The following is a 26,026-nucleotide window of genomic DNA, read 5'->3' as shown; positions in this document are numbered from 1 at the left end:
TAGCCTAGAAAACCCTGGAAAAAGGAGATCATAATCATTAAAACCTCTAGGGTAATATTGATAAAGTAATTGAACAAAAGAATAAAAAAAGGAAATTCTGGAAAAACTCCCAAATATATAGGGAAATTTAGCAGTTGATAAAGGTGCCATCTCTAATCACTATATAAAGATCAAATGTTCAGTAAATCATGTTGGAAATATCAGCAGTCGTGGGGAAAAAGTGATCCGGTATTCTAGTACTTGAAGAAAATATGGGAGAGTTCCTTTAGGATATTAGGGTGTGGAAGGTGTTGCTGTCTAGGATTCGAAATCCAGAAGCCATAGAAAAGACTGATAACTTCAACCTGATTAAAATAAAAAGCTCTGCATAAAAAAAAAACCCAGACAAAAAACCGTATCTGGGAAATATATTTACATTTGTATCATAGGCAGCTAACCTCTGTAAAGTATTAAGATCAACAATGAAATGGGAAAAAAGAATACAGATATGAATGGAGAAACCATAGAAAAAGGAAATCAAATGGCTCCCCCCGCCAAATGACTCTTAAATGAGAATACACTCATCCACACTGGGAAGCAGTATGCTCATACACTGTAATTCAGCAACATCAACCCAAATTACAAATGCATATGTCCTCTAACCCAGCAATCCCATTTCCGAAAATTTATTTTACAAATACACTTATACACATGTCAGCCAGCCCAAACTTCTATCACTAGGGCAATAGTTGCATAAAATGTGGCGTGCCCATAAAAGGGAATTCTGCAGGATAAAAACAATTAAGGAAGTTCTATATTTTGATATGGAAACATCTCCAATTAAGTAAATAAATGAATAAATAAAAAAATTCAAGCCTGGTCGGTGTGGCTCAGTGGTTGAGTGTTAACCCATGAACCAAGAGGTCATTGGTTCGATTCCTGGTCGGGGCACATGCCTAGGTTGTGGGCTTGATCCCCAATGGGGGGTGTGCAGGAGGCAGCCAATCAATGACTCTCTCATCGTTGATGTTTCTATCTCTCTCTCCCTCTCCCTTCCTCTCTCTGAAATCAATAAGGATTTAAAAAAAAAGCAGTGGGATGAAAAACTCAAAATTCCTAAAGAAAGACTGTCAAAAATAAAAGCAAATCTACTGTTTAAGTCATCCTTAACAAGTGCTTAGAAGAGAGAAATTGTGTTGCCTTAAGAAATGGTCTATCCTAAAACTGTCTCTAATTAATAAAAGTTCATGGTATAAATACAGCAGAGAGCTTAGTGTTCAGTGGATATCCATGTGCTTGCCCACATTTCCCAGTCTCTCTTGCAGTCAGGCTGAGATCATTTTACTAATTCTGGCCAATATACTATGAGCAACAGTGATGGGTGTCACTTCCAGACTGAGGTACTACTGAAAGCTGCTATATAACCCTGCAAGCCTGTCTCTCTGCCCCTACTGTGGAGGCCTTGAAAGCCAAGTATTTCAAACCACACATCTAAAATACATAGAGAAGTTATATACATATATGCATAACCCATGGATAAAGACAATAGTGTGGTGAAGGCCTGGGGGAGGGTGGAAGGGAGGGAATGGGGACATCTGTAATACTTTCAACAATAAAGATAAATTAAAAAAAATAAAGTTCTGGTAGAAAAAAAGAGAGATAGAGAGAGAGGCAGCCCAACACACCAAGTTTGCATGACCAAAAAGAAAAAGAAAAAACCCCAAAAAACCACATTGCTGTGTTAAGCTACTGAGATTTGAGGACCAATTTGCTAACCACCAGAATCCTAGCTAGTCCTAAACAGTACACTTATTCAAAGGAACAAACAAAGCTGACCTCTACTTCTGTCTCAACTATTGATTTCCAGGGCAGAGAGCAACTCTCCATTTCACAGGACAGATCTCTAAATGTTTAAAGGCTTGTCTCTCCTTTGTTTTCTATTCCTCTTTAGCTCATTGCTCATTAACTAGCCTACTAGTGGGGTACTCTTCTATTTATGTTTAGCCAAACCCTGAACTCAAGGAAGGCAAATTATCCAGAATCACTGACACAAAGGTCTAAGACTGTATATAAACTTCCCTGGCATTCTTTTTGACACTGAGGATGAACGTCCAACCAATGTGGACGGTCTCTTACATTCCCCCCTCCCCCCCCGGCTGCTCAGAGCAGATACCATTATAACTACATCTCTTCTAACAGACAATACTCTAAGCTCCTTCCAGGAGGCTGGGGCCACAGGAGAAAGATGGCTCCACCCTTCCAGTCTAGGGTTGGTCTCAGTAGGCCTTACTGCAATACTCAGGCCATCAGGCTCCTCCCTGGGCTTATGAAAACAGACCAATGTTTTCATCCATTCATTTCCCCACCTTAGAGGGGGCAAGACTTGGCAAGTTTTAAAAAATACATAAGCTGGTGAATGGGAATTATTTATTCAAGAGGCCGCTGGTTGTTTTCCCTTAAAGCTCCAAGAAATCTTGCGCACCAGGCTAATTTTGTTGCAATATTACATGATTTCCACATTCTGTGTTTCACAGAATATAAAATGTCAGCAAGACCCAGATGTCACTAAGGACATGAGTCAGAACTTCAGAGCCAGGCAAGAGATGAGAGAGTGAAATGACTGAATTATCAGAATTCAGAACTAAATGTTTGATTAAAAAACAAAACACCCCCAACACTAAAACTGGATTTATAACTTAGAGAACACCCTGGGCAGAGAACGGGTAGGGCTGGTTCCATACCCCGGGTGCCCGGTGGGCAGGAGCACTTGAAGTGGTTCACCAGGTCAATGCAGGTGCCTCCGTTCTGGCACGGCTGGTTCTGGCACTCATCCACTTCGTACTCACAGTTGACACCCTGGTATCCTGGGACACACTGCCAGGAGCAAACAGAAGGACAGGAAATATTGGACCATCGTTGGAAACAGACCAGGAGAGTCAATGACATCCGGAACGTGACTGTGACCCTCTTCCACCCAGCTCCTACATGTATGTTTTCTCTGGAGTCACCACACTCTCAATAATCATCCTGTGTGGGGCTGACTAGAGCTCACCAGCACTGACATCGCCAGGCCACTTTAATGGGATGGCAAGGACTGAATATTGAGGGATTTTCAGATAGGGCCCCTGTGCGGAACTCCCGTCCCCGTGTGCAGGGTGTCCCATCTTTAAAATACGGATCCCTTTGTATGTGATGAAGATGCTACGACTCAGCAGTCTGTGTGGATGGTGGTAAAGATGCTGCATTTATGTACCTCCAGGTTCAGGAAACTACATGCATGTGCGAGAAACTGGTGGAGACAGGGTGAGGGGAGGGGAATAGGCTAGCGAGCTGTGGTAGATCTTGGGGTTCGAGGGATTTCGGGGCTGATCAAGGAAAAAGATACTGACCATGAGGTGGCTTTATTTGGGCAATGCTGTGGCAGGTGTCGATGTGGGGAAAGAGGGTAAGGAGAGGAGGGCGGCGGTCTCCAGGGAAGCGGGAACTGAGAGGGGCTTGTGTGTTTGGTGATGTCGCTCAGCCGCCAGGCTGGAGTCTCTGGGTGAGAGTGAAATGCACCCTGGTAGTGAATCCTGGCCCTAAAAGTTAAGATGAGCAGGGGCAACCCCGTGGAAGCCAGATGGTTCAGACTTCTCTGAAAATCTCTTTCTAGAGATATGCTAACTAACTGCACAGGGGACTTAAAGAAACAGTAATGAGTAAGCAGTGTAATCAGCAGCTAAATTCAATAAGCTAGTGTTGATGACAACTGTTGCACCACCTTCCGGGAGGTCCCTGATAGTGCCTGCCTGTCTTACTCACCTCACACCTGTATCCACCGATGAAGTCACTGCAGGTGGCCCCGTGCTGGCAGGGGTTGGACGAGCACTCGTCGAGCTGCTCCTCGCAGTAGCTCCCGGTGTAGCCCAGGGGGCACTGGCAGTGATGTGAGTTGCCAGCGTTGATGCAGACGCCCGAGTGCTGGCACAGGCGGTCAACGGGCAACCCTGGGACACCCAGTGGAGGGAGAGACATCACAGAAGACACAGGACGTGTCAGGTTCAGACCAATTAATCGGCAAACTAATCAAGCCAGTTGACACGACAAATTTTATTCTCAACTAACCTAGGACCCTCGATACCAGATATGTATTGAAAATAAAGCCCTGCAAGTGCAATATGCCTTTGTTTCCTTTAGAATACAGTTATTTTTATTAAAGTATAGTTGACATACAAAATTATATTAGTTTTAGGTGTATAAATTCATAATTCAACACATATCTCTTATGAAGTGGTCACTCTGATAAATATAGTAACCATCTATCACCACACAAAATTATTATATTATTGACTATATTCCCTATGCTGTACATCAAATCCCCACGACTTATTTGTTTTAGAACTGGAAGTTTGTGTCTCTTAATCCCCTTCACATTTTTAACCCATCCCTCTCCCCATCCTGAGGGGGCAGAGCTTACCTCTTCGGGTGGCTGCCACCTCACAGGACACATTGGGCACGTCACAGTAGGCACCTGCCCACCCAGACGGACACAGGCACCAGGACTCGGCTTTTTCCTGAACGCAGGTGCCTTTGTTTTTACAAGGAGACCGACTGCAGAGGTTGACCAGGGTCTGAAACAGAGGCACACACATCAACGTCCGCACCCAGAAACAAAGAAAACAGGTCACATGGCGTTTTAAGAACTCAAAGAAAAGCACATTAATTAATTTTTTTTTTAAAAGCCGTCACCCAAGCATTAAACTAGATCCAGTGTTCCCTAGTAATCTAATCATCTTAATAGAGTCCAATTCCTCTTAGCTCTGCTAGTTAAAAAGTTCCTACCACAGAAATTTAAGAACTCGAGGAAGCCCAATAGGTTAAGTTATTCCCTATGTCATGATTATGTCTAGATATTTGGCCACCCTGCGGGACTAGAAGGCAAATCAAAGCTGCCAGACAGGTAAGTAACTCCCTTTGCCAATCCTGCGTGAGAAACCCACGTGGGTCTTGAGCAAGTCTGTCGGTGGTGAACATGAGTAAAAGCACTTAAAGCCTGTCAACAAACTGAAAAACTGTCAAACAGCTTGGAGGAGAAAATCAGGCTTATGGAAAACACGAGGCAGAGTGCAAGCGGCCTTGTGCCTTTCCCCAGAGTTCCCACGTGGGCATGGCCTCGGGGACAGGAAGGCAAATTCACTGCACAGACTGTGCAGGAAGGGGCCGGGGGGGGAAGGGCAGAGTGCCCACCAGCATTTATAGTCTCACACCGCCAGAATGAGCAGAAACCCAAGGAAGAACGTCCTCCTGTTTAATATGCAGAGGTGGTGATGCCCGCATGTCCAGTATAGACACGGCCTTACTGAAGTGCACCTGCAAGGCTGGGGAAAATTGGCCATTTAACCCTAAATTCTTTGGAGCTCTATAATTCTATCAGTTTACCATTGTTTTAGGAGGTAAAACAGCATAAAATTAAACAGTGTGTTTGGTATGGAACCTTAGAAGAGTTCATTTTTCCCTCGGGGACTTGGTTTCTCCTTCCATGGAAGGAAAGGCTAGACTGGTTGGTTCTGAGGAGGCCTTCCATCCTAAGAGTCCACAAAAATGTATACTTATGTACTTGAATTTAAAAGATATGCGAATAGCTTGGTTTGAGGATGTTACAACATTGTAAGACATATTTATTATCCCCTTAGATATTATATCTGACTTTTAGAAATTAATTTTTTATTGTTTTTCCCCCCGTTTTGTATTTCCAATGTAAATAATATCTATGTGCTTATTTCCTACCTGTATTTTTCTGTAGTTCTCAGTCTGTTAATAATAATCTTATGCTGGTTAATCCATATAACCTTGCCAATGTCACTATTTTGGAATTTACTAGCTATTGAAAAGTTACTAGCTATTAAGAAGTCAACTTGATTTGTCTCAGAGATATACCTGAGACCTTGAATTTTCTCTTTTAGGAGGGGCTTATTATGCCAGAAAAGAAACAGGTATATACCTTGCTGCTCTGAGGAAGCTGACTGAGTGGGTTGGCATTGAATTACCTGACAGTTTTTCCCAGTGTAGCCCAAGGGGCAGGTGCAGCGGTAGGTACCCAGGCCGTCAACACATGTTCCTTCATTCAGGCACGGGTGAGAGTTACATTCGTTGATCTCATGGAGGCAGAACGGGCCAGTGAAGCCCACAGGACACAAGCAAGAGAAGGAGTTAGTCCCATCGACGCACGTGCCGCCGTTGAAACAGGAGCTAAGGAGCAAACAGGGAGAGCACCATCAGCTAGGTAATCTGGGCCTCTGGCCTGCTGTTTAAAAAGCAAGGTTCCCGGAACCTAAGGTGTTACAGAGGCTAATACTCCTGAGCATCCCAAACTCCTACATCCAGGAAATTTTACCTTTTTCCAAACTAGACTGCTCGCCAATCAGCCTTGAGTCCCAGCTTCCTGTCCACAACCAAGAAGCTTGGAGAAGTATTTAAAAGGCCGAGTTTATGAGAGATTCCCGGAGAAGTGAACGTTTCCAAATTTTACCCAGTCCTTCTATATCATATTTCAGTTTATTCCTAAGTCGGTTTAATTTATAAGTGCTAAATAGAGAGCTCTTGACTCTAGATTTCTTTATGAAAGAGAAAGACAACAAGTTTGCTGATAATAATAATAATAATAATAAAAAAAAAGACCTCCCAGAAATTATTTAAACAGCAATGACAAATCTGCAGGGAAATAGGAATTTTTAAATTATCAGCTAATAGGAACAAAAGACAAAGAGGAGAATTTGTCTTTTGTTCAGGATTATAGCTCTTTTGGTTCCCTAAGCAAGAAATAACCGATGATCCATCCCACTAAGCTGGTCAACCACTGACCTCTGACCTGCTAACTACACACCTACAAGGAATCGGGACTGGGCAACAGGGGTGACTGTGGACGGGACCCCCGTGGATGCCGTCCCCCGCCCCGGTGCTCCCTCTTTCCCAGGCTGCTCACCTCTCGGTGCACTCGTCGATGTTGTTCTCGCAGTGGACGCCTTCAAATCCCGCCGGGCACTTGCAGGTGTAGCTGTTGACGTAGTCGGAGCAGGTCCCTCCATTCTTACAGGGCTCGCTCAGACACTCATTCATGTCCATCTGACACTTATCGCCGGTGAAGCCCGGAAGGCACAGGCAGGAGAAAGTATTCACGCCATCCACGCAGGAGCCTCCGTTCTGGCAGGGATCTAAGCCATTACAGACGAACGTGAGAGCTCTGAGCGGCAGCAGCAACTAACCTGAGGCTCAGGAGGAGAGCGGCCTGGACCGCGTCACGCTGAGAGCTTAACATCCTGACTGACCTCTCTCTACTTGCACTTCTTATCTCTTTGCCCCGACTCCTGTTTACGAAAGTGAACGCAGTAACGCCTGCCTGAGAGTCTTATCCTGGTGTGATCACTGGATTGGACTTTACACACACCACTAACAGTTTTGCAAAATTAACAGTCATAAAACTTGCCTTGGCATCCGACACATTGACAAATCAAATATGTGCCCCCAACACACACAATCTCAGAAATGTCAATAAAGATTTTCAAAAGCTGTATGTGGCCATGGAGTAGGTGGGACAGATCAGGATACACACACACACACACACACACACACACACACACACACGTGTGTGTATGTTAATATATATTAATCAGCCCCCTGTGCTGACCCATCTTTCTTTCCTTTCTTTTCCCCTCCCTTCCCTGCCATTCATCCTTCCTATTTTTATTTTTATTTTTTAGATTTAGGTAGAATTAGGAAACAAAGGTGTGTGGTTTTTTATTTTATTTTAAATATCACATAGCTCAATCTTAGAGCACTTTACACTCATACCAGTTAATCAACACACCCTGAGCTGCCATCATGGCACTGTCCTCTGCAATTTAGATGTCACTCAAATCAGAACAAGAGAAATAAGTGTAGCCCCTACTCTTAAGGACCTTAAAATATAATTGCAAAGACAGGTCAAAAATATAAAAAAAAGCAAACAAAACACCAGGCTCACCTGTGATCTCTATTAGAGCAATTGTAAAAATCCTATTATCCCTTCTTACAGCAGTTACTATAGTTTCCATAGCATCTTTTAGGAGACCCACCATAATTGACTGAATTATTTTAAACTAACTGTAAACATTACCAGTCCTACTTCAAACAGGAAAAAGTTTTAAATACTGAAAAATTTGACTGATATACTTATTAATGTGGGAGAGGAATCCAAACAGTTTGATCCCACTCCCTTAAATTTCTCCATCAACGGTACCTAGGACATACTAAATTGCAATAATGCAAGAAAAGTAAATCAAATGCATACAGATTTCCAAAAAATAAAAGGTATAGTGGTTGTATTTATTCAGAGATAACATGATTATCTCTGTAAAAAATCCTAGCAATACCCCCAAACTATAAAAAAGCCAAATGTCCTACTAGTGAGTTGAAGTACATCCACACAAGGGAACAAAACAGAATGAACTACTAATACACACAACATGGATGAGTCTCAGATAATACGCTGAATGAGAGAAGCCACACTCCCTCTCCTCCAAAAAAGAGTATGTATTATATGATTCCATTTCTATAAAACTGTAAAAAATGCAAACAAGTCCATAATGACAGAGGCAGATCCCTGATTGCCTGGAACAGGGAAATGGAAAGATGGGTTAAATTATAAGAGATGAGAATTCTTTTGGGAGAATGGATATGCTCATTAACTTGAGCGGCAGTTTGGGTTGCCATATGTCATTTAAAATGTTGGCAGTGTATTACATGTTAATTATACCTCCACAGATCTGCTTTTTTTTTTTTTTTTTTTTTTTAAAAAGAGCTATCATAGCACTGTCCCCACTTTGTTGATGTAAACCACTAAGGGGAATGCTTAAAAGAGATTCCATTGCCTTAAGTCCTAAAGCTACTATCTTCAAAAAGAAGATTTTTAAATATTGATATTAAAGATACATGATAAACTGGTGGGGTGGCCAGTCTCGGCACCGAGAGGCAGTTGCCTCCACTGCGCTCCTGTGCTCCCTCCCGGGGCTGAGGAGCCGGCTGGCATACTCACTGGCCAGGCAGTCATCAATGTCCTCCTCGCAGTCCATACCACTGAAGCCTGGAGGGCACTCGCACATGTAGCTGCCCTGGGTGTTGTGGCAGAGACCATGGTTCATGCAGGGCTTGGAGACACACTCGTCAATGTCAACTGTACATCGCTGACCTAGAAACACAGGGGCAACGAATGGTTCAGTCCACGGAAGCTGACCCCCACAGAGATTTATGCGGGGCCTGAGCTTCAGCTGGGGTGGACGGGGCTCCTCTGGTTAGTATTCTGCTTTGGGAAGCCCCTTAAGGCTCCTGTGCCCCTGGCAAGTCACTGCCCAGGTGCTATAATTCCCTGTAGGGCATCATGGTTTCAGACTCAGGCTAGAATCTTCCAGTCACTAGAGGATGCCACAAAAATCCAAAGTGGAAAGGTTTTCTAAGTCATTCCCATTAGTAGCTCCTGTACGAGGCCTGTGTTTGCGACAAAGACCAGGGCTTTCCATTTATTCTGATGACCTGCCCACTTTTCAAAACACCTACGGTTTTCCTCTCCCATGTTGTTACCTTGCCAGCCAGGAGCACACAGGCAGGTGTAACTCTCGAAATTGGGTGCCTCTTTGCAAACAGCAGCGTTCTCACAAGGGTTTGGGGAACAGGGAGCCAGTACAGTCTGACAGTTCTTGCCTGCAAAACAAACGACAGAGTTCATGACAGAGAACTAGCCAGGGACACTGAAATTTCCCCAAATTCTATACCAAAGGATGCTCTCCAAATGCACATCTACAGTAGTGGTTTAGAGCTTTGGAATCTGAGAGACTCATGGTCCTTTGAGTCTTGGCTCCGTCTTGATCACTAACTGCCTGGCCTCAGGCAAGTTGTGTATCTTCTCTGAGCCTTCCCCTAAGTACAATGGAAATTAGGATGAATCTCACAGAGGCTTCTGAGGATTCAATGAAGAAATGCTCACAAAGTCCTTATTAGTACAGAGCATGTCACACAGAGTGGGCACTCGACAACTGGCAAGCAGTTGTCACTGTCATGCTATCCTCACAAGTGGTAACATGCATGTGGGCACCTGCACCAACCAGGAGTGACAGTTTCTGCATCTCCACAGCTAGGATTCAGCTACTTGGAGGCTCAGCCACACTTGACCCCATGCACATGAGCAGGTAGGAAGCAAGAGCACGGCCTCCTAGTCCTCGGAGCCTCTGCTGGCCCATTCCAGAAGGCAATGAGGTTGACCAGAAGACCGCCAGAGATGGGAAAACAGTGAAGTAATTCTGATTACCTAGCAACATGCCTCCTAACACTGACAGCAACAGCATAATATCAGTATTTGCCCACCAGTATTTTCTGCCTTAGTATGCTGAATCAAAGCTTCCAGCAAAAAAATTAAATTAATAAATAAAAATAATGGGATGCTCTTATTAAAAGAAACATGAGGTTTTTTTTTAAAGTCAAGTTACAACTGACTTGATTTAAAATTTTATCCTACAATTTTATCCTACAATTCAGAAAGAAAAATGATTACCACAAATTTTCACCAATATCTCCAACCAGTTTTTAGTGTGTCTGGTCGGAATCGTGGCTCACGAGGGGAAGCAATGTTGCTTGGCAGCCTTCATGCTGGCCAAACTCAATGCCATGCAGAAGCCTTAGCTACCCTCAGCATTGAAATTTTACCTGCATAGGCTTTCAGCCTAATGTAATTTTTCAAAGTTCTCACATAGGAAATTCTTTCATTGGTATCCTAATCCAACAGCCATCATATACTCAAATATTCTTATAGTATATGAACAGCAAGGAGACAGAATAAATAATTTCAAGATGAACTGTACACATAATCCACACTCAGGCAAGTCTATGATGTGGTTTCACAGAGCAACGTCTGCTTACATCTCCCTGCAGCCCTCAATTCTCAGTCTACGGTTGTAACTGAGAAGATCTCACTACCGCCAAGTGCGGCCAGCACTGTCGCTGTGAAACGACATGGTGCAGGCTGCCTTGTCTGGGGATAGCTACGGATCTGCGATAACTCTGATTTTACCCACCAGGCTGGCTAAATGCCGTTTCCCTACATGAACATTTCTTCTAACGTGGGGCAGAGGGAAGAGGTCTGGGGCAAGGCATCAAGTCTTCCAGGTCACAGTCATGCTCGAGGCCACCCGCCTCTCTACACGGCTCAGTCACTAGTCACAGCTACTGCACACAGCCCAGGACTCCAAGCGCGTGAGGCTCCCGCCCAGCTCCTGCTGCATGCCGCACTGGGGAGCCATGCACAGCCATCGCTCATGTTTGCTTTGTTTCCCGGACACAGAGAAAATGGGATGACAAGGAGGAAACTGGCCACACAAATACAACCGATTACAGGTGGCAGCGACGAGGCGGGAGGACACAAAGCGGAAATGTCCAAGCACACTCCTGAAACACCACCTGAAACCAAGACCACCTGGTACAAAGTGCAGTCACACCCGTGTCTTCCGTGGTGGTGGCCATCCAGGGGCAAGGCCTCTCAGTGAGATGCAGCCGTGCTGAGTGTGAGGGGAGAATGGCAGGTAAGAGGACAAGCTCTGGGGCCAGAGACCGGCGGGGGCAAGTCCCAGATCTACTGCCGATCTCCGTGACCTTCCGCAAGTAACCTCTCTTTGCCTCAGCTCCTTCACGTATAAAATGGTGACAGGAACATCTCTCTGTAGAATTATTGCGACCACGAGAGTAAATAATCCAAAGTATGCAAAGTGTCTGGCACGTAGTAAATTAGCAGTAAGCGGTAGCCTTGCTGTTGAAACTAACACTAAGAGCCTCGGCCATGGAGACACTGGGTCCGCTCACAACGATGGACTAAACCATCAGCTGGGCATCAGTCCCAACCATACACAATGAACAAAAACTTCAAACCCGAAAGAGCAAGGAAGGGACATGAGGCTTCCCAGCACATGCATCCAGGGAGGTCACAGTGCTTTCTCAGAGCTCCAGCTCCAGCCAGTGAGGGCAGGACAGGCGACCGGAGCAGCAGCATCGCCCCCACGGACCCCGTCTCTGAGGCGCAGAGGTTTGGAGTGACGAGGCGAGACCGCGCACCCCCTCCGTCCCGGCACCTGCGGGGCTCACCCGTATACGGCAGCACACAGCGGCAAGTGTAGCCACTTATGTCATCAAAGCAGGTCCCCTGGTTCAGGCACGGATTCGAGGCACACTCGTTGATATTCACCTGACAGTTATAGCCTGTAGACAGGAAAGGGGAAACAGCAAAAACAGTGAAACTTCATTAGCTTCCCAATTATCTGAATTACTAAGCGATCCTCAGGGCTAACATAAAACACCTCAGAAACTGCATTCATTTCCTCAGGCCACTGGAACGCCTGTTCATTCATTCCAGGGACAAGATCCTGACATACAGTAAGCTGGTTAAAAACAGTGCTTAATTAGCTAAAAAGATGAATGGAGGAACAGTATGTTCTAACATCCTGAGTCCAACGCACCCCCAAATACAGCACAATTTCTCAATAATGAACCAAGAAGTCCATGAAGGGCAAAAATCTGCTGCTGTAAGTAAATATAAGCTCTTTGTGTACAAGGTAAAGTATCTGGTCAGGGCTTAGAAAGGGGGTGTGCTATTGAGGGGGGTCCGTCCCTGAATACGTGAATCAGAGCCTCCGAGTCCTGCCCCGTCTCACAGGCACAGGCCCCACCATCGGTGTGGTCATACCTCCTGCGGCCACAAAGCTGCCTTCCCCTGATCAAGACCTGAAATCTATTCCAGCTATGAAAAAGAGAAAAGCAAAGAGGCATTCATGGGGACAGGACAGTCCCCAACTGTTACACACCTTTGTCCAATAATCCCTGGCACGGAGCCTTCGAATAGAGGAGCTAGAGTGGTGTAAAAAAGAAAAAAGATGGCCCGGGCGTGCAGAGGGCTGGCTATTTGACAGTCACGCGGCTTTGGGCCTGGGAGTGCAGAGGGCTGGCTATTTGACAGTCACGCAGCGACGGGCTCTACGTTTCGATTTCGATTTTGTTCGTTGATCAGCAAGTCTCAATGCGATAAAGACACATGAGCGCTTTTACTTTTTATTTTTTTAGAAGTGCTTTTAAATCTATGTTTCTTAGCAAGTGTAATGTAATACATCAGTAAGTTAATGACTAAAATACGGTTTCAGAAAACTTTCAGTTAACCGAGTAAAAGGGACTCTGAAACATACTGATGACTCGCAGTAGCCGGGAGCCACTTCTGAGTGGGGATTTCGATGACTAAGTGAACACAGCAGCTCAATTGTCAATGACTGACCCACGGACTTCTCTCTCATGAGTTTCCAAGAGAAAACTGACGGCAGAAATACAGCAGTGACAACTCAAAAAATAGCTTTACACAACAGCCCCTATATTATGTATTTTTCGAGAAGGTCGTAGGGAACTAAGAGTAGTATCTCCCCGTGTGAGAGAATCTGCTGCTATTACTGCTGTTGAAATTACAGCAAGAAGTTTTCATTCTACCACCAATATCTCTTTGGAACGACCACAGAATCAAACCTGCACCGAGAATCTTACAACGACAACACCTGTCCAAAGCTGGGTCAGTGCAGTCCTAGCTGCTCGCCTGCAATAGCACTCTTTCAACCGCTCACCTCTCTGCTAGGCTGAAAGTAGAATCTATACCTATTTATGTTTTTATTTCCCAAGTGCCTTATAAATATTAGGCTCTCAAAGTACATTTGCTGTATGAACGGACAGAAAAAAATGGAAAGAAAGAAGTGAGCCAAGCACTTTGCAGCAGCAAAAGGGCGGAGAGGGGAGATGGAAATATGCACTTTTGCCTTCACCTTTAAAGCCCTTCTTGCAAGTACACCGGTATCCATTCACCAGGTTGTCACAAGTCCCTCCATTCTGGCATGGATTGGAAAGGCATTCGTTTCTGTCCACTTCACAGTTGACGCCAACCCAGCCTGCATCACAGAGGCACTTGTACCTGAAAGAAGACAGAGTTCTTTACTATGGGGGGTGGTGGTGAAGGTACAGTTGAGTCGGAGTTGAATACAGGACTCGGTGAAGAAATGAGAGAGAAAGAGGGGATGAAGGGAACCTAGTCTCATTTCTACACTTCTAGGGACCTGTACGTGGATCACCACGAACACGGTGTGGATCCTGTGGACCCACGTAGAGTAAAATGACCTTCCTTCCTGGTGCTTCCCTGGTTCGCAAAGATGCTAGAGAAATTAATTAATTATACTGAGCTTTCATATGTAAAGAGCATGGTTGGTACAAACATGAAAGACACATGTTTGTAATACATGGGTAAACCTGTAGTTTTTTTTCTTTCTTTCTTATATATACAACTAATGTAAAGCAAACTTAGGGTCGTTTGTTTCTAAGGCAAAACAGACACCCAGAAAGTAGATGAGTGTCAGGGACTCTAAGCCACTCTGAAGACCTCCTGGAACGTCTGAGTTCTGAGGTATGCTTTGTTCTGACCAGAACCCCGCCTCAGAAAGCACCTGGGGGTGCCGAGCAGAAAAAGGAGGGAAAGGAAGGTATCTGAGGTACGTGGTTATTGCTCACAACTTGAACATCACGAGCACTTAGTGCTGTACCAGCAGGTGGAGGCCGGCTTGTCTGGAGATTCTTAGGAAAACTGTGGGTGGGCTGGGACGCTCTGAAGCCTGCCCTACCCTGAAGCAGGAAAACTGAGGAAATTCATCTTGGAAATGGCTGGATTCCCCATTTGCATTCGGAACAGGAAATTCCAAGAGGAAACAGACACACCCCTTTAACGTATGTGTTATTAACACTCTCGCGCCCTCCGCGGCTCTCGAAACACGCTCTTCATCCTCTCACCCGCCGTATGGCGACGGCAGTGCCCGGAGCCCTGTCCTCCGGCAGGCGCAGCGGGGGTGCAGGACGGCCCCAACCATGGGGCCTAACGCCACACTCTGTGGTTCTAGAAAATTACCTACCAGCCCTTCGCATAACTCTGCGGGCCTTGCAGACTGCGGCCATTTGACCAGGGCCACGTCTAAAGGCAGCCGAGACGGGCTCTGCGGCAGAGGCGCACACTGGTCGCGCACCGGGACAGGGCTGCCCTTTAAGTGGGCAAGGCTCAGAGGGCATCCCCCGGAGCTGCACCCCGCAGGAAGCACAGGGCTGCCGAGGGCAAAACCAGCCCTGGGCGACCCCGCCCGGCCTACCCACGAGGGGAGACCCTCCTCCTCCCCCATCTGCTCAGTCCCGGGAGGCGGGCAAGACAGCGACAGGCTAACCCAACTCTTCAGCCAAGTCTCAGCTCCCGTGCCCGACCGGCGCGGGCAGGTAAGTAAGGCCCGGACTTAGACCCCGCGGGCCCGGCGCGGGGCAGTGAGAGGGCGCGGGCGGCTACTCACCCGCCCAGGCCGCCGGTGCAGTTCCCGTGCACGCAGGGGCTGCTCAGACACTCGTTGGCCCGCGAGAAGCAGCTGGGGTGGTGGGGCCCCTCGGGGCACAGGCAGCGGAAGCCGTTCACGTCGTTGACGCACGTGGCGCCCTTGCGGCAGGGGTTGGAGGCACACTCGTCAATGTCAACGTTGCACCTGGGCCCTGCAGAGGAGGGGGACGGTTCTGTCAGAGCCAGACTGCTGGGGGGACAGGCGCAGCACCGGGATACGCTGTGCGGACACCGCCGCCTACACGGGCGCCCAGCCGCACTTATTTAAGGAATGAGACGCCCCAAAGCCCTGAGTGCCACCGAGGGAGAGGCCAGCGCCACCGTCTTCTGACGTGAAGTTGACTGAACGCTGGGACGGTGGCGAAGTGCTCTGACGGATATTTCTCCTTCACTCCATCTTAGAAAAGGGGAGACTTCACAGGGGTTTGGAAAGAGACCATCAAAGTCACCGGAGCACTTGGACGCTTATCTTATCGCGGCTCCCGGCTGCTTTACCGAAAATTCCTTTTTCCAGTTGGTCAACCCCGTGCACGTCCACACACGGTTAACCCCAGGCAGCGGGGACGCTCAGTGAATGAAACCGTAACTGAACGGTGAGTTTCGTTAAAAGACAAGCCACTTTGCTTTCACTTGTCAAGCTGTATTAATCCATTGTCTGCCTCGGGAAGAATATTCTAAATACAGCTTTATGGTCCTCTGGTAACTGAGAAAACAGTTTAGGGTCTTTTCATCAAGAACAGTGGTTCACAGACTAAAATGTGCAAGAAGAGTTGCCGAAAGTACTTTTTTAAAGGAGATTCTTAGGCCCCCATCCCCATGGACCGTGACGGGGATGGTTCTGCAAACCACAGTTTAAATTACGTGGCTGGTTCAAATACTACATTTTGAGAAACTCTGATGCAGACAATTATCAGCTTATCATGATATAATAATGTAAATGCTCAGAATATTTGACACTGAAGTACGGTCATCCTCTAGGACATACCCGAGACTGCGCTTTGGAGAGCTGTCTGCTGTAACCTTAACAGTTATTGTTTTAAGCTGAATTGGGTTTGCCAGTTATGTGAGTTTTGCTTTGTTACATTTTGAATTATATTTCAAAATGATATAAAACTTTAAAATAACCCACCATTCTGTAAATGACTGGCAACAAGTAAGTTGTAAACTGGCAAATTTCACAGTTTCTGATGTTCTGCCTCAGGAAAAAAGAGCAGCCCATGCATTTTTTTTTTCAAGAAAGAGTATCCCTGCATTTAGGACAGGAAATTCCAAATGAAACAGATACACACCCTTTTAAAGTATGGGTATTAGCATTTTTTTCACCCTCCATTGCTCTCTAAACCTCGATTGGCGGTTCTTGCGGTTAAAGGCCCATAATCTGGTAGTGGTTGCTGCTTTCCTCTTAAGTGTTTTATTAATAACTTATTTTAAAATACGACTTCCTCGGCCTCAGCCTCTGGTTTTTTTAGATGTTGGCCAATGGCACCAAGACATGAGCTATCCTCAGCCTGCCATGCGGTGGAGACTGTGGAAAAAGCCTTCATTCTCTGTTCTTTTTTGGAAGCATCTTCTCAGAAGCCACTCCTTCCAAGTTTTCTTCATTTGCTTTTAAACTCTTTCCAGAATCAATTTTCAAGCCATCTTCAGCCGAGAGAGTGAGGTGCGCCCTTGTGCAGTCCACTGCGGGAGCTGACACTGCACACCTGTCAGAATGGCTGTTACCAACAAGACAAGTAATGAACGGCAGGTGCTGGAGAGGTTGTGGAGAAAAGGGAACCCTCGTCTACTGCTGGTGGGAACGTAAACTGGTACAGCCACTACAGAAAACGGTATGGATAAATTAAAAAAAAATAATTTTTTTTTAAATTAAGAATAGAGTTGCCATATGACCCAGCAACCCCTCTACTGGGTATCTACCTGAATATTTTGAAAACATTTATTTGTAAAGATATTGTATCCCACGTTCACTGCAGCATACTCACGGTGGCCAAGACATAGAAACCACCACAGTGTCCTGCGACAGAGGACAGGATAAAGATGTTGCACATACACGCGACGGAATACGACTCAGCCATGGAAAGATGAGATGCTGCCATATGCAGCAACACGGATGGGTCTTGAGAAGATCACGTTAAGCGAAACAAGTCAGATGGGAAAAGTCAAGGACCTTATGATTTCACTCATATGTGGGATATAAAACTGAAACCAACAAATAAACAAGAAAAACAAAAACTCATAGACACAGACAATAGTATGGTGGTTACTAGAGGGAAGAGGGCACGGGGGGGGAGGGAAAGCGGGTGAGATATATGACGACAGAAGGAGATATGACTTCGGGTGGTAAACACATAGGTGATGTATTATAGAATGTACACCTCCTCCCAAGTTTTCTTCATTTGCTTTTAAACTCTTGGGAGTTTGCTTTGAAACCTATATATATTTATTAACCAACATCACCCCAATAAATTTAATTTTAAAACTCCCTTAAATCTGTTTAAAAAGTAGCATTAAAATAAAACAAAGGAAAGACTAAAGCACCTCACATTCACAGCTCTAAGTATATACCACAGTTGACTGATATTTTCAGTAGCTGACTTAAAACCCTCCCCCACAAAAAAACACCCCGAAACAGACTAGAAAACAGTTCCAAGAACAGGGTACCACCCAGGAATCAAAACATTCCATTTCTTGCTTATGTAGTCTCATACTACACCTTAAGTTTATTTTAGAATATTTTTAGCGTATGTGCTCCCTCCTTGACCTTCCTGGTTTGCCAAATGCTAAAAAGAGAGAGGCTATGGTTCATGGACATTTCCCAAAAAAGAAAAAGAGAAAGAAGAAATCTAGTCTAAGGCTTATATACCACCCAGGCTGTCCGGGGAGGTGGGATGAGCATGGGCTCTCGAGTAGGAGCCCTGGGGTGGAATCCTCGAGCAGAGCACTGGTAATGTTACTCAACCTCTCTAAGCTCGGGTCTCCCATCAATACTGTGGGAATGATCACAGCAGTGACAGTTAAATGAGATCAGGCACTTAATTTAACACCTGGCTCACAATAAGTTTTTAACAAATGGTAACTATTCTCTTCTTATTACTCATTTAACAAAAATGCACCAATATCCTATCTAGCAGGGAGTTTTGTGTATTCTGTTGGGCTGTCAAAGATTAACAAGTTTCAGGACACAGAAGTATATCTGGCCACCACCAGCAGTGCTGGGCACTGAATATGACAGCTTCCATTATCCCTGTCTTCTGAGGGATCTCCCATTGAACAGGGACGACAGTGACCCGTGCGGGCCACCAACATTCTTCTCCAGCATCCACGATCACACACACAGCAGGAGAAAATGACTGTGAAACGCAGGGGAATGCAAGTTCCTGGCAAGTGGGAGGCAGATATTGACTTGGCTCCGAATGCCTTTTGACATCCTAGTAAAAAGCTCTGAGGGAAGTTTCTCACATTGGTTGCAAACGACCACATGGTATTTATTAAACGGTCACATGATATGCTAGGGCCTGCTGGCATATGTGTACAGCAGTCTAGAGAGACTAGGAGAGGCAGAGTGCCTGCCCTCGGGCTTGTAAGGGGCCTCCGGTTTCCTCAGTAGCCTCTAGCACTTTCTGATCGGGAGAGTCAAAGAGAAAGGTAATCTGATTAACAAAAGAGAGAAGAGACGTGCAATGCTATGGCTGCTTATAATTTAGGAAGGATTCTGGCCAACTTTATTTTAGGCATTTACTTTGTTCCTCTTGGGGAGGAAAAATATCTCAACTGTGCGGACCAAACGAGGTTGGCTCCGGCTTCATCCAGCCCGCTCCCAGAAGGAGAAATACAGAAGAAAGCATTTAGTGTTCTCACAGAATTTTACGTTGGCTATGCCATTACAGGGGGCATTGGCCACTAAGTGTAGAAAAATAAAGGTGGCTTTGCAAGCAACAGAACTCGAGCACAGTGAGTGACAAATTCAGGGTCTAACTACAAGCTCTGTTCAGGTTGCTATAAACACATGGTCTAAAGCCCCTAACTAATGAGAAGTTTCATGTTACAGTTTAGGGAAGGCCTGTAAGTAGAAAACCGGGCCGCAGAAGCACAGAAACAAATGCCTAACCTTCCCAGAGACAAAGAAACAGGAAACATTTTTTAAGTCGTGTTCCTTTAGATGCCCTTTTACCAAGTAACGCGGCTGTAAGTGGGACCTCCCACGACAAACGGCATTACCTGTGAACCCTGGGGAGCAGACACAGCTGTAGCGGTTAACTCCATCCATACAGACTCCGTGGACACACGGGTTACTTGCACAGTCATCAAAATTGATTTCACAATTAACACCTGCAGGGATACAAGAAAGAGGAGCCATGCAACATTACCGCCGAAATGCAAGGGTGTCCGCTTGCGACGCTGAGGGCTAAGAAAGCTAGAGCGCCCAGCCAGCCCCGGGGAAAGCAGCAGTTCTCCGAGCGCAGCCCCCAGACCCTGTCGGAGGGATCGTGAGGGCAAGTCCATCTTCCTCATCGTGCTGAGCCACTATGTGCCCTTTTCACCGCGTTGGCATTTGCACTCCTGGCGGCAGGACTGCTGGCACCTCAGTGGGAATCAGAGCAGTGGCACTGCACCAGTCGTGGGCACTGTGTTCGTCACCTCCACGCACTCACAGTGAAAACCAAGGAAAGAGATGGGCTCACTTAAGAACGACTTTGGTGAAGTCAAAATTATTAACTTTGTCATTTTATTACATCTTGACCCTTGAGTGTATATACGTCTACTGTTCTGCGTGATGAAATGGGAAATACACACAAAGCAGCTCTGTGGCCAAAGTACAGAGGTGTCTCCAGGAAAAGCAGGCGTGTGACTGTTTTAGTTCTGAACGGAAACAGTTGCTTTTTTCATGGAATCCCATTTTCATGGAAAGAAAAACTGACAGACAAACCAGGGCTATTCAGACCTAACTATTTAGTTTACATTAAGTGAAAAAGGTAAACATGTCATTTCAAAAGAAAACACACACACACACACACACACACAACTGATAATACTGTGCTCCAAAGGTAAAACTTAAGCTTTCACGTGAAAATTAGAATTTTGGAACGTGTATCCACCACCATAAGCTCTAAACTGACAGTCACTATTCTGGGCTACAGCTCAGCAGAAATTTTAGAGTCTGGTAACTTCCTCCTAGAGTACGTTGCCTTCCTCCTGCTCTATTCCCAGAACAAACTGCAGAGTTTGGCTAAGCTAAGAAAAGTTTAACTAAAGATATGCCTAACTAAACAGTAGAGATATACCAATCATTATTGTTAGCATTATTTGGTAAAAAGATGCATGATATTTCATGATTTATTTAACCTGGATTTAGAGATACTTTTTGGATATCATAGAGGAATAGCTTGGTAGTTTAAAAAGTCTAAAAAATAAAGTCTTAATAATAAGGATTATAAACTAACAAATGAAACATCCATGACAAAATGCCATAATTTTGATTCACTTTGTATTAATAGTAACAATAGTTACATCAAAAATATATTGAACCTTTTTTTTTTTTAAGGGAAAGCAAAAATTTATTGAAGGAGAGGAGAGAGAAAAGCTCCTGCTGCAGCGAGAGGGGTCCCGAGCCATAATTATGTGTAAAGTACTCCGCCTCCCACATTACATAACTTTAATCTTCTAACTCAACCACCAAATCAAGCTGTGCTACACCCATTTCCTCATGACGTGTACAATCACAGAACCACAATGGGGCGTGAACCCGGCTCTCCAGACTGGACACTCCGCACCACACCACATGAGGGATGAGCCATATTGCCCCTCTCTCTACCCACAAAGGAGGCAAGGGTTCCCACATTCCCTGTACACAAGTGGATCCCTTTAAGAGGTGTCCAGCCCTTGGCTGACAGCCCCCACCTACCCCCACTTGACCAAGCAGGCCCCAGAAAGCCAGGTGGTCCAGTGTGGCTCTGCCCCCAAGACCACGTTTTACTTGAGCAGGAAGAGACACCCAGCCCGAGCTGGGCCAACGCGACTCTCTCATTGGCATGTGGGAATATGAACTGTGTGGCCCGTGGTCTGCAAATGGCCCTGCTTCCTGCTAATCTCTGCAAAGCCTTATTGTTCCAAACTCACCTGAAATCCATAAGGTGCTTTTTTGTGCTTTCACTAAATTCTGCTTGTTTTGTTGTTTGCTTGCTTGCTAATAGCTCTTTAAGCTAGTCAAATTGGATCCTGTGACTTCAAACCAAAAATAACTTACTTAAAACAGTGTCCCATCATAACAGAGTAGGTGAAAGAAGTGATTCTGGGTAGTGCACCCCACTTTCAGTGCCCAGTGAGTGAGAAACCACAGTTATAACCAGAAAATTGCAAAGTATCCCTTCTGTCTACATGCCCATCCAAACCCCAACCTACCAACCTAGGGCCATATTATGAATGGGTGGTGGGTTCTCACTCCAGAACTCGAGAGTTTATTCATAACGATTAATTGAATCCAGGGCCCTACGTGCCCAGCCTTCCTCCATGCATTACAACATTTCTTTAAGTTGCCTGGGTGTCTCTGCTTTAATGCTCCTGACAGCCACAGGAATGAATCTGGCAGTTTTCTGAGAGGTTCTGACCTTCCTTCTCTACGCTGCCTGCATACCCACTTCTTGCCTTTCTCGGTGACAGCTACTCACACCTTGCCTTCGCTGTCCTCCCCAGGGAACACACCTGATACATCCTGCCACAGTGATATAATCGCAGAGAAAACAAAGTGCTTGCTAACCCCCCACCCACCCAGGTTTCCAGTGCACTTGTTATAATGGGAACGGTAGCAAGGCCTAAAACAGCCCGCCATTCTAAAGGCATCCATTCAATGGCTTGTAAATCTCTCAAATTTCTCTCTGTACTGCAATTTCTCATGTCTGGGGACCAGCCCGGAAGCAAATTGCTTTTGGAAGGTCTCACAAAGATCTATTCAGCCCTGTTGGTGAGTTATCTAAACGTGGGGAGGGGGAGGCATTTTCAACTGTGAAGGCATGGGATGTTTTTCATATGCTTGAGCAACTGAAAAAGGACTTTGTTTTCAAACTTGGCATGTGCGAGGTCCTGGATGAAGCCCAGGGCCCTTGACAAGTTTGAAGGAATGCGTTTGGAAATAACAAAATAAAGCGAGGGCAGCTCACCACCTCCCCCACCTTTGCCCCCTACCTAGGCCGTTTTCCTTAAATCCACAGTGAGTTCTCAATAAATCACTCCGTTGTACTGGCAGGTTCCCCTCTAACAAAGGCACACACTAGTTAATCTTCCACTAATACATTTTCCTTTGATCTGAGACATAGTACTTCTCTGTCCATTAACCACAGTTGTGACCATAATTATTCCTCGAATAAGTGAAACAGAATCCACTGAAACCTGTGAAATGCTGCTGCCCGAGAAAATAATTCAGCGTTTCCCCAGCAAGGAGCAGCACGCCCTCACAGCCAACAGTCATTCAACCCGAGGCAGGAAACGGCAGCGAGCTCGGGACGCGGAATGGTGGCCCCGCATTCTAATTCCCAATGATCGGGGTGCTGCAGTCTCTCCTCCCCCTCACAATCCCCACCAGTGCCCAAAGCCCACCAGAGACAAGTGGCAGAAGAAAAGCGTCACACTAGACACTCGGCTCTGAAATAGAGAGGAAACTATTGGAAACTATGGGGGGGGGGGTGAACTAAAGGGACCGGGTGTGGGGTTGAAGGGAGATGGGACAACTTTATTAGCCTGTGGTGGAGGTTATAGAAAAAAATAAGACAATAAAATCCAGCCACGAAAGCAAGAAGGTTTTCAACTTTAAATAATTTCAGTTTTTTTGAAGTGGTATGCCTCCTTTCAGGGAAAACACATACATAAAATCACCAGCTTTGTAAACCTATTGTCTCTAATTTCTTCCCTGGCTAGAGCCATCTCCCTCTGAGATGTTTCTGGCTGTGGCTTTGGCTGTGCTTCTCAGAAAAAAGGACTGCGTTTTAGGTGTCTAAGGACGTGCCAAGAAAGTCTGAGACATCTGTGTAGACTGTTTTTGAGAAGCAGCGGAAACCCCAAAGGAGACGGAGCAAGAGCGGGAGCGGGCTTACCCGACGTGCCCGGCTGGCAGTTGCACTGGTAGCCGTTCACCAGGTCGATGCAGCGGCCCTCGTTCAGGCAGGGGCTGCTGTAACACTCATCGATCTGGTCGCTGCAGATGGCGCCCATGTAGCCTGGGTTGCAGATGCAGGTGTAGGAGTCGATCCCGTCCTGGCACTGGCCGTGGTGGCAGGGATCCGGGTCACAGTTGTCGATGTTCTCTTCACACAACACGCCAGTGAACCCTTGGAAGGAATTTGACCAAGGAGGCTTAAAACCCAAGGCAGATCCTTCCCACCTGAACGTGCACGTGGCCACATCCCCTTGCCCGACTCCTCCCAGGCCTCGACACATCCTGCAGGAACCAGCACTTGAAACTATTGGCCCTGACTGACTTAGAAGGCGGGCTAGAGAGCTGTGCTTAAAATAAAGTTCTTCAAGCCAAACTCGTAGAATTCAAATACCTTTTCCCAAGCGATCGATGGTGTCATGGTAGAGATGCTCCAATTGCATCTTCACTCCGTACTGGGCTTCGGTGGCTAATAGCTCTCAATATTTCTCCTGTATATGTTCACCTCTAAATTCCTTTCCCCCCCAAACCTAATACATAGGTACTATATTCAGAGAACAGATAACTTTCCTTTATTCCTCTCAACTGCTCCCAGAGTACTGTGCATATATAGTAAGTTTTCAGTAAATACTTGTTGAGTAAAATAAATGAACAAGTTAAAGCTAAATAGATGGGAAAAATAAAAACCCCGTCATGCGACATTAAATCTCTCCTAGGAGGCTCCATGTAGGCTCTCCTCCCTTTTCACCTCTCTCCCGTGAAGGTTACTCCCCATGAGCGTAACCTGGCCCCCGAGGACAGAACCTGGAACTTCTCCCACCAGAGACAGCAGCTGGTGCGGAGAGAAGGGAATGAAGTGGTTCCTTGGACAGGGCCTCATCTAAGGAGGCCCCGAAGTGGTCATGTTCCGGTGCTACGGAAATACTCTTTATTTTCATGGCATAGTTTGCTTTTCTGTGATCAGAAAAAAATGCACATAGTGTTTTAAATTGTTTAAGAACCCATTTTCTAAAATAAAGAAATAGGTCTTGAATTATACTCCTCACTTCATTCACTCTCGGGCAGTGGGATAAAAAAAATTTAGGAAATCACCTTTTCTAATCATGTCTCGTCCATTTCTACAGTACTGGTCCGGGCAGAGGCAAATGTGTAGTAGGGGATGTTTGGCTGGCTCAGCTCACTCCCAAACGGGAAACATGGCCACAGGTCAGAAATGCAGAACATTTATAAACAGAGTCCTTTTCACTCTGGTAGCAGAATGCAGGAAAGCGGACTCTCTCTAGCCTGTTCTGAGGGACACCTGACTCCCATGGCGGGACTGTCCTGTATGCAGGAAGCCTCTGTGTTTGCACACAATAGCCCTTAGATTTCTGGGCCTTTGTACAATCACATGCCTCCAGAAACACAGCAACAAGCCTCCTGCTGAGAAGCCCCAGTGAAAAATCACTTTCAACGGGAATTCTTCCCTTTCCCAAAGGAGTCGGTCAAGCCAGCTGGAAACTCACTGCTGCCAAAATCTGTCCCAAAAGGACATGGACACCAAATGGAAATGTCCAGGCCAGGCCACCACTGTGGTGGAGAAAGAGGCAGGTGTTGTGGAAGGAAACAGAGCAGCAAAAAATATTCTGGAAGAGGATCTCCCTAAACACAGAATAGCCCCTTTCAGAGGCTGGCCTGGGAGGGCAGCTGGAAGGGGACAGGCTCCTGCTTGCTCAGGTGGACCTACCCGGGGAGCAAAAAATGAGAAAAATCTTACCTGTGGCGCACTGGCATTCGTAGCCATTCGGGTGATCGATACACTTGGCCCCATTCAGACAGGGAGTACTGGAACAGTCATCAATGTCAATCTGGCAAACCGGCCCAGTGAAACCTTGAAAGGGCACAGGGGTGACACAGGCACAAGATTATCCTATGTGCTCCTTCACCAGCAGAATGATGCCCGAGAAGCGTTGGGTTGTTACTGGCAGGGTTTACACCAAAGGGTCAGCAAAAGTAAAATTCTCCCCCCCAGCAGGAAAACAGGATAACTGGGTGACGCTCAGGGCACCAGAGGCACCTATGTGTGTGTCTACCTCTGTTTCTTCCCCACACACATTTCACTTCCAGTTAAAACGGACGGAATGGTTACGGGGGAAGCGCTCCAACAAGTGAGTGTAGCGTCGGAGGAACTGGGACCCTCTCTCTGAAAACAACGGAAGACGCTCCAGCGTCTGGCAGAACTTTTGGCACGTCTTCAACAATAGCTTTGGGGAGCAAAAGAGGAGGCGGAGCATTCTTTGGAAAAACTGATTTGTGTTGTCTGTTTCTAGACTCGGAGGTGAAATGTCTAAAAATAATAATCTCACCCACGGGGGGGGAGAACTGTGACCCGTGGTGGGGGAGAACACAGTCCTGAAGAGCCTGAAACTAAAGCCTCTGTGAGATACGCACTTTCTGAAATATACGCACAGACACAGAGGTCA

General features: G+C 46.0%; 1 protein-coding gene across 1 annotated transcript in view; it reads right to left on the bottom strand.

The window, feature by feature from the left end:
• NOTCH2 (notch receptor 2) overlaps window positions 1-26,026 on the bottom strand; it is a 125,917-nt gene that overhangs the window by 15,900 nt on the left and 83,991 nt on the right. Inside the window, exons 10-22 of the mRNA XM_016223344.2 lie at window positions 25,321-25,434; window positions 23,506-23,739; window positions 19,640-19,750; window positions 15,381-15,573; window positions 13,827-13,972; window positions 12,118-12,231; window positions 9,571-9,690; window positions 9,029-9,181; window positions 6,941-7,169; window positions 6,006-6,207; window positions 4,436-4,589; window positions 3,781-3,965; window positions 2,721-2,853 (exon numbers count right to left, since the gene is read on the bottom strand). Of these exons, the coding sequence (XP_016078830.1) occupies window positions 2,721-2,853; window positions 3,781-3,965; window positions 4,436-4,589; window positions 6,006-6,207; window positions 6,941-7,169; window positions 9,029-9,181; window positions 9,571-9,690; window positions 12,118-12,231; window positions 13,827-13,972; window positions 15,381-15,573; window positions 19,640-19,750; window positions 23,506-23,739; window positions 25,321-25,434 (2,088 nt within the window). The remainder of the gene's footprint in view (window positions 1-2,720; window positions 2,854-3,780; window positions 3,966-4,435; window positions 4,590-6,005; window positions 6,208-6,940; window positions 7,170-9,028; window positions 9,182-9,570; window positions 9,691-12,117; window positions 12,232-13,826; window positions 13,973-15,380; window positions 15,574-19,639; window positions 19,751-23,505; window positions 23,740-25,320; window positions 25,435-26,026) is intronic.

Source organism: Miniopterus natalensis, chromosome 19, assembly GCF_054644295.1.
Source record: "Miniopterus natalensis isolate mMinNat1 chromosome 19, mMinNat1.hap1, whole genome shotgun sequence".
NCBI classification, from domain to species: domain Eukaryota; kingdom Metazoa; phylum Chordata; class Mammalia; order Chiroptera; family Miniopteridae; genus Miniopterus; species Miniopterus natalensis.
This window is presented reverse-complemented; position numbering and strand designations above follow the sequence as displayed.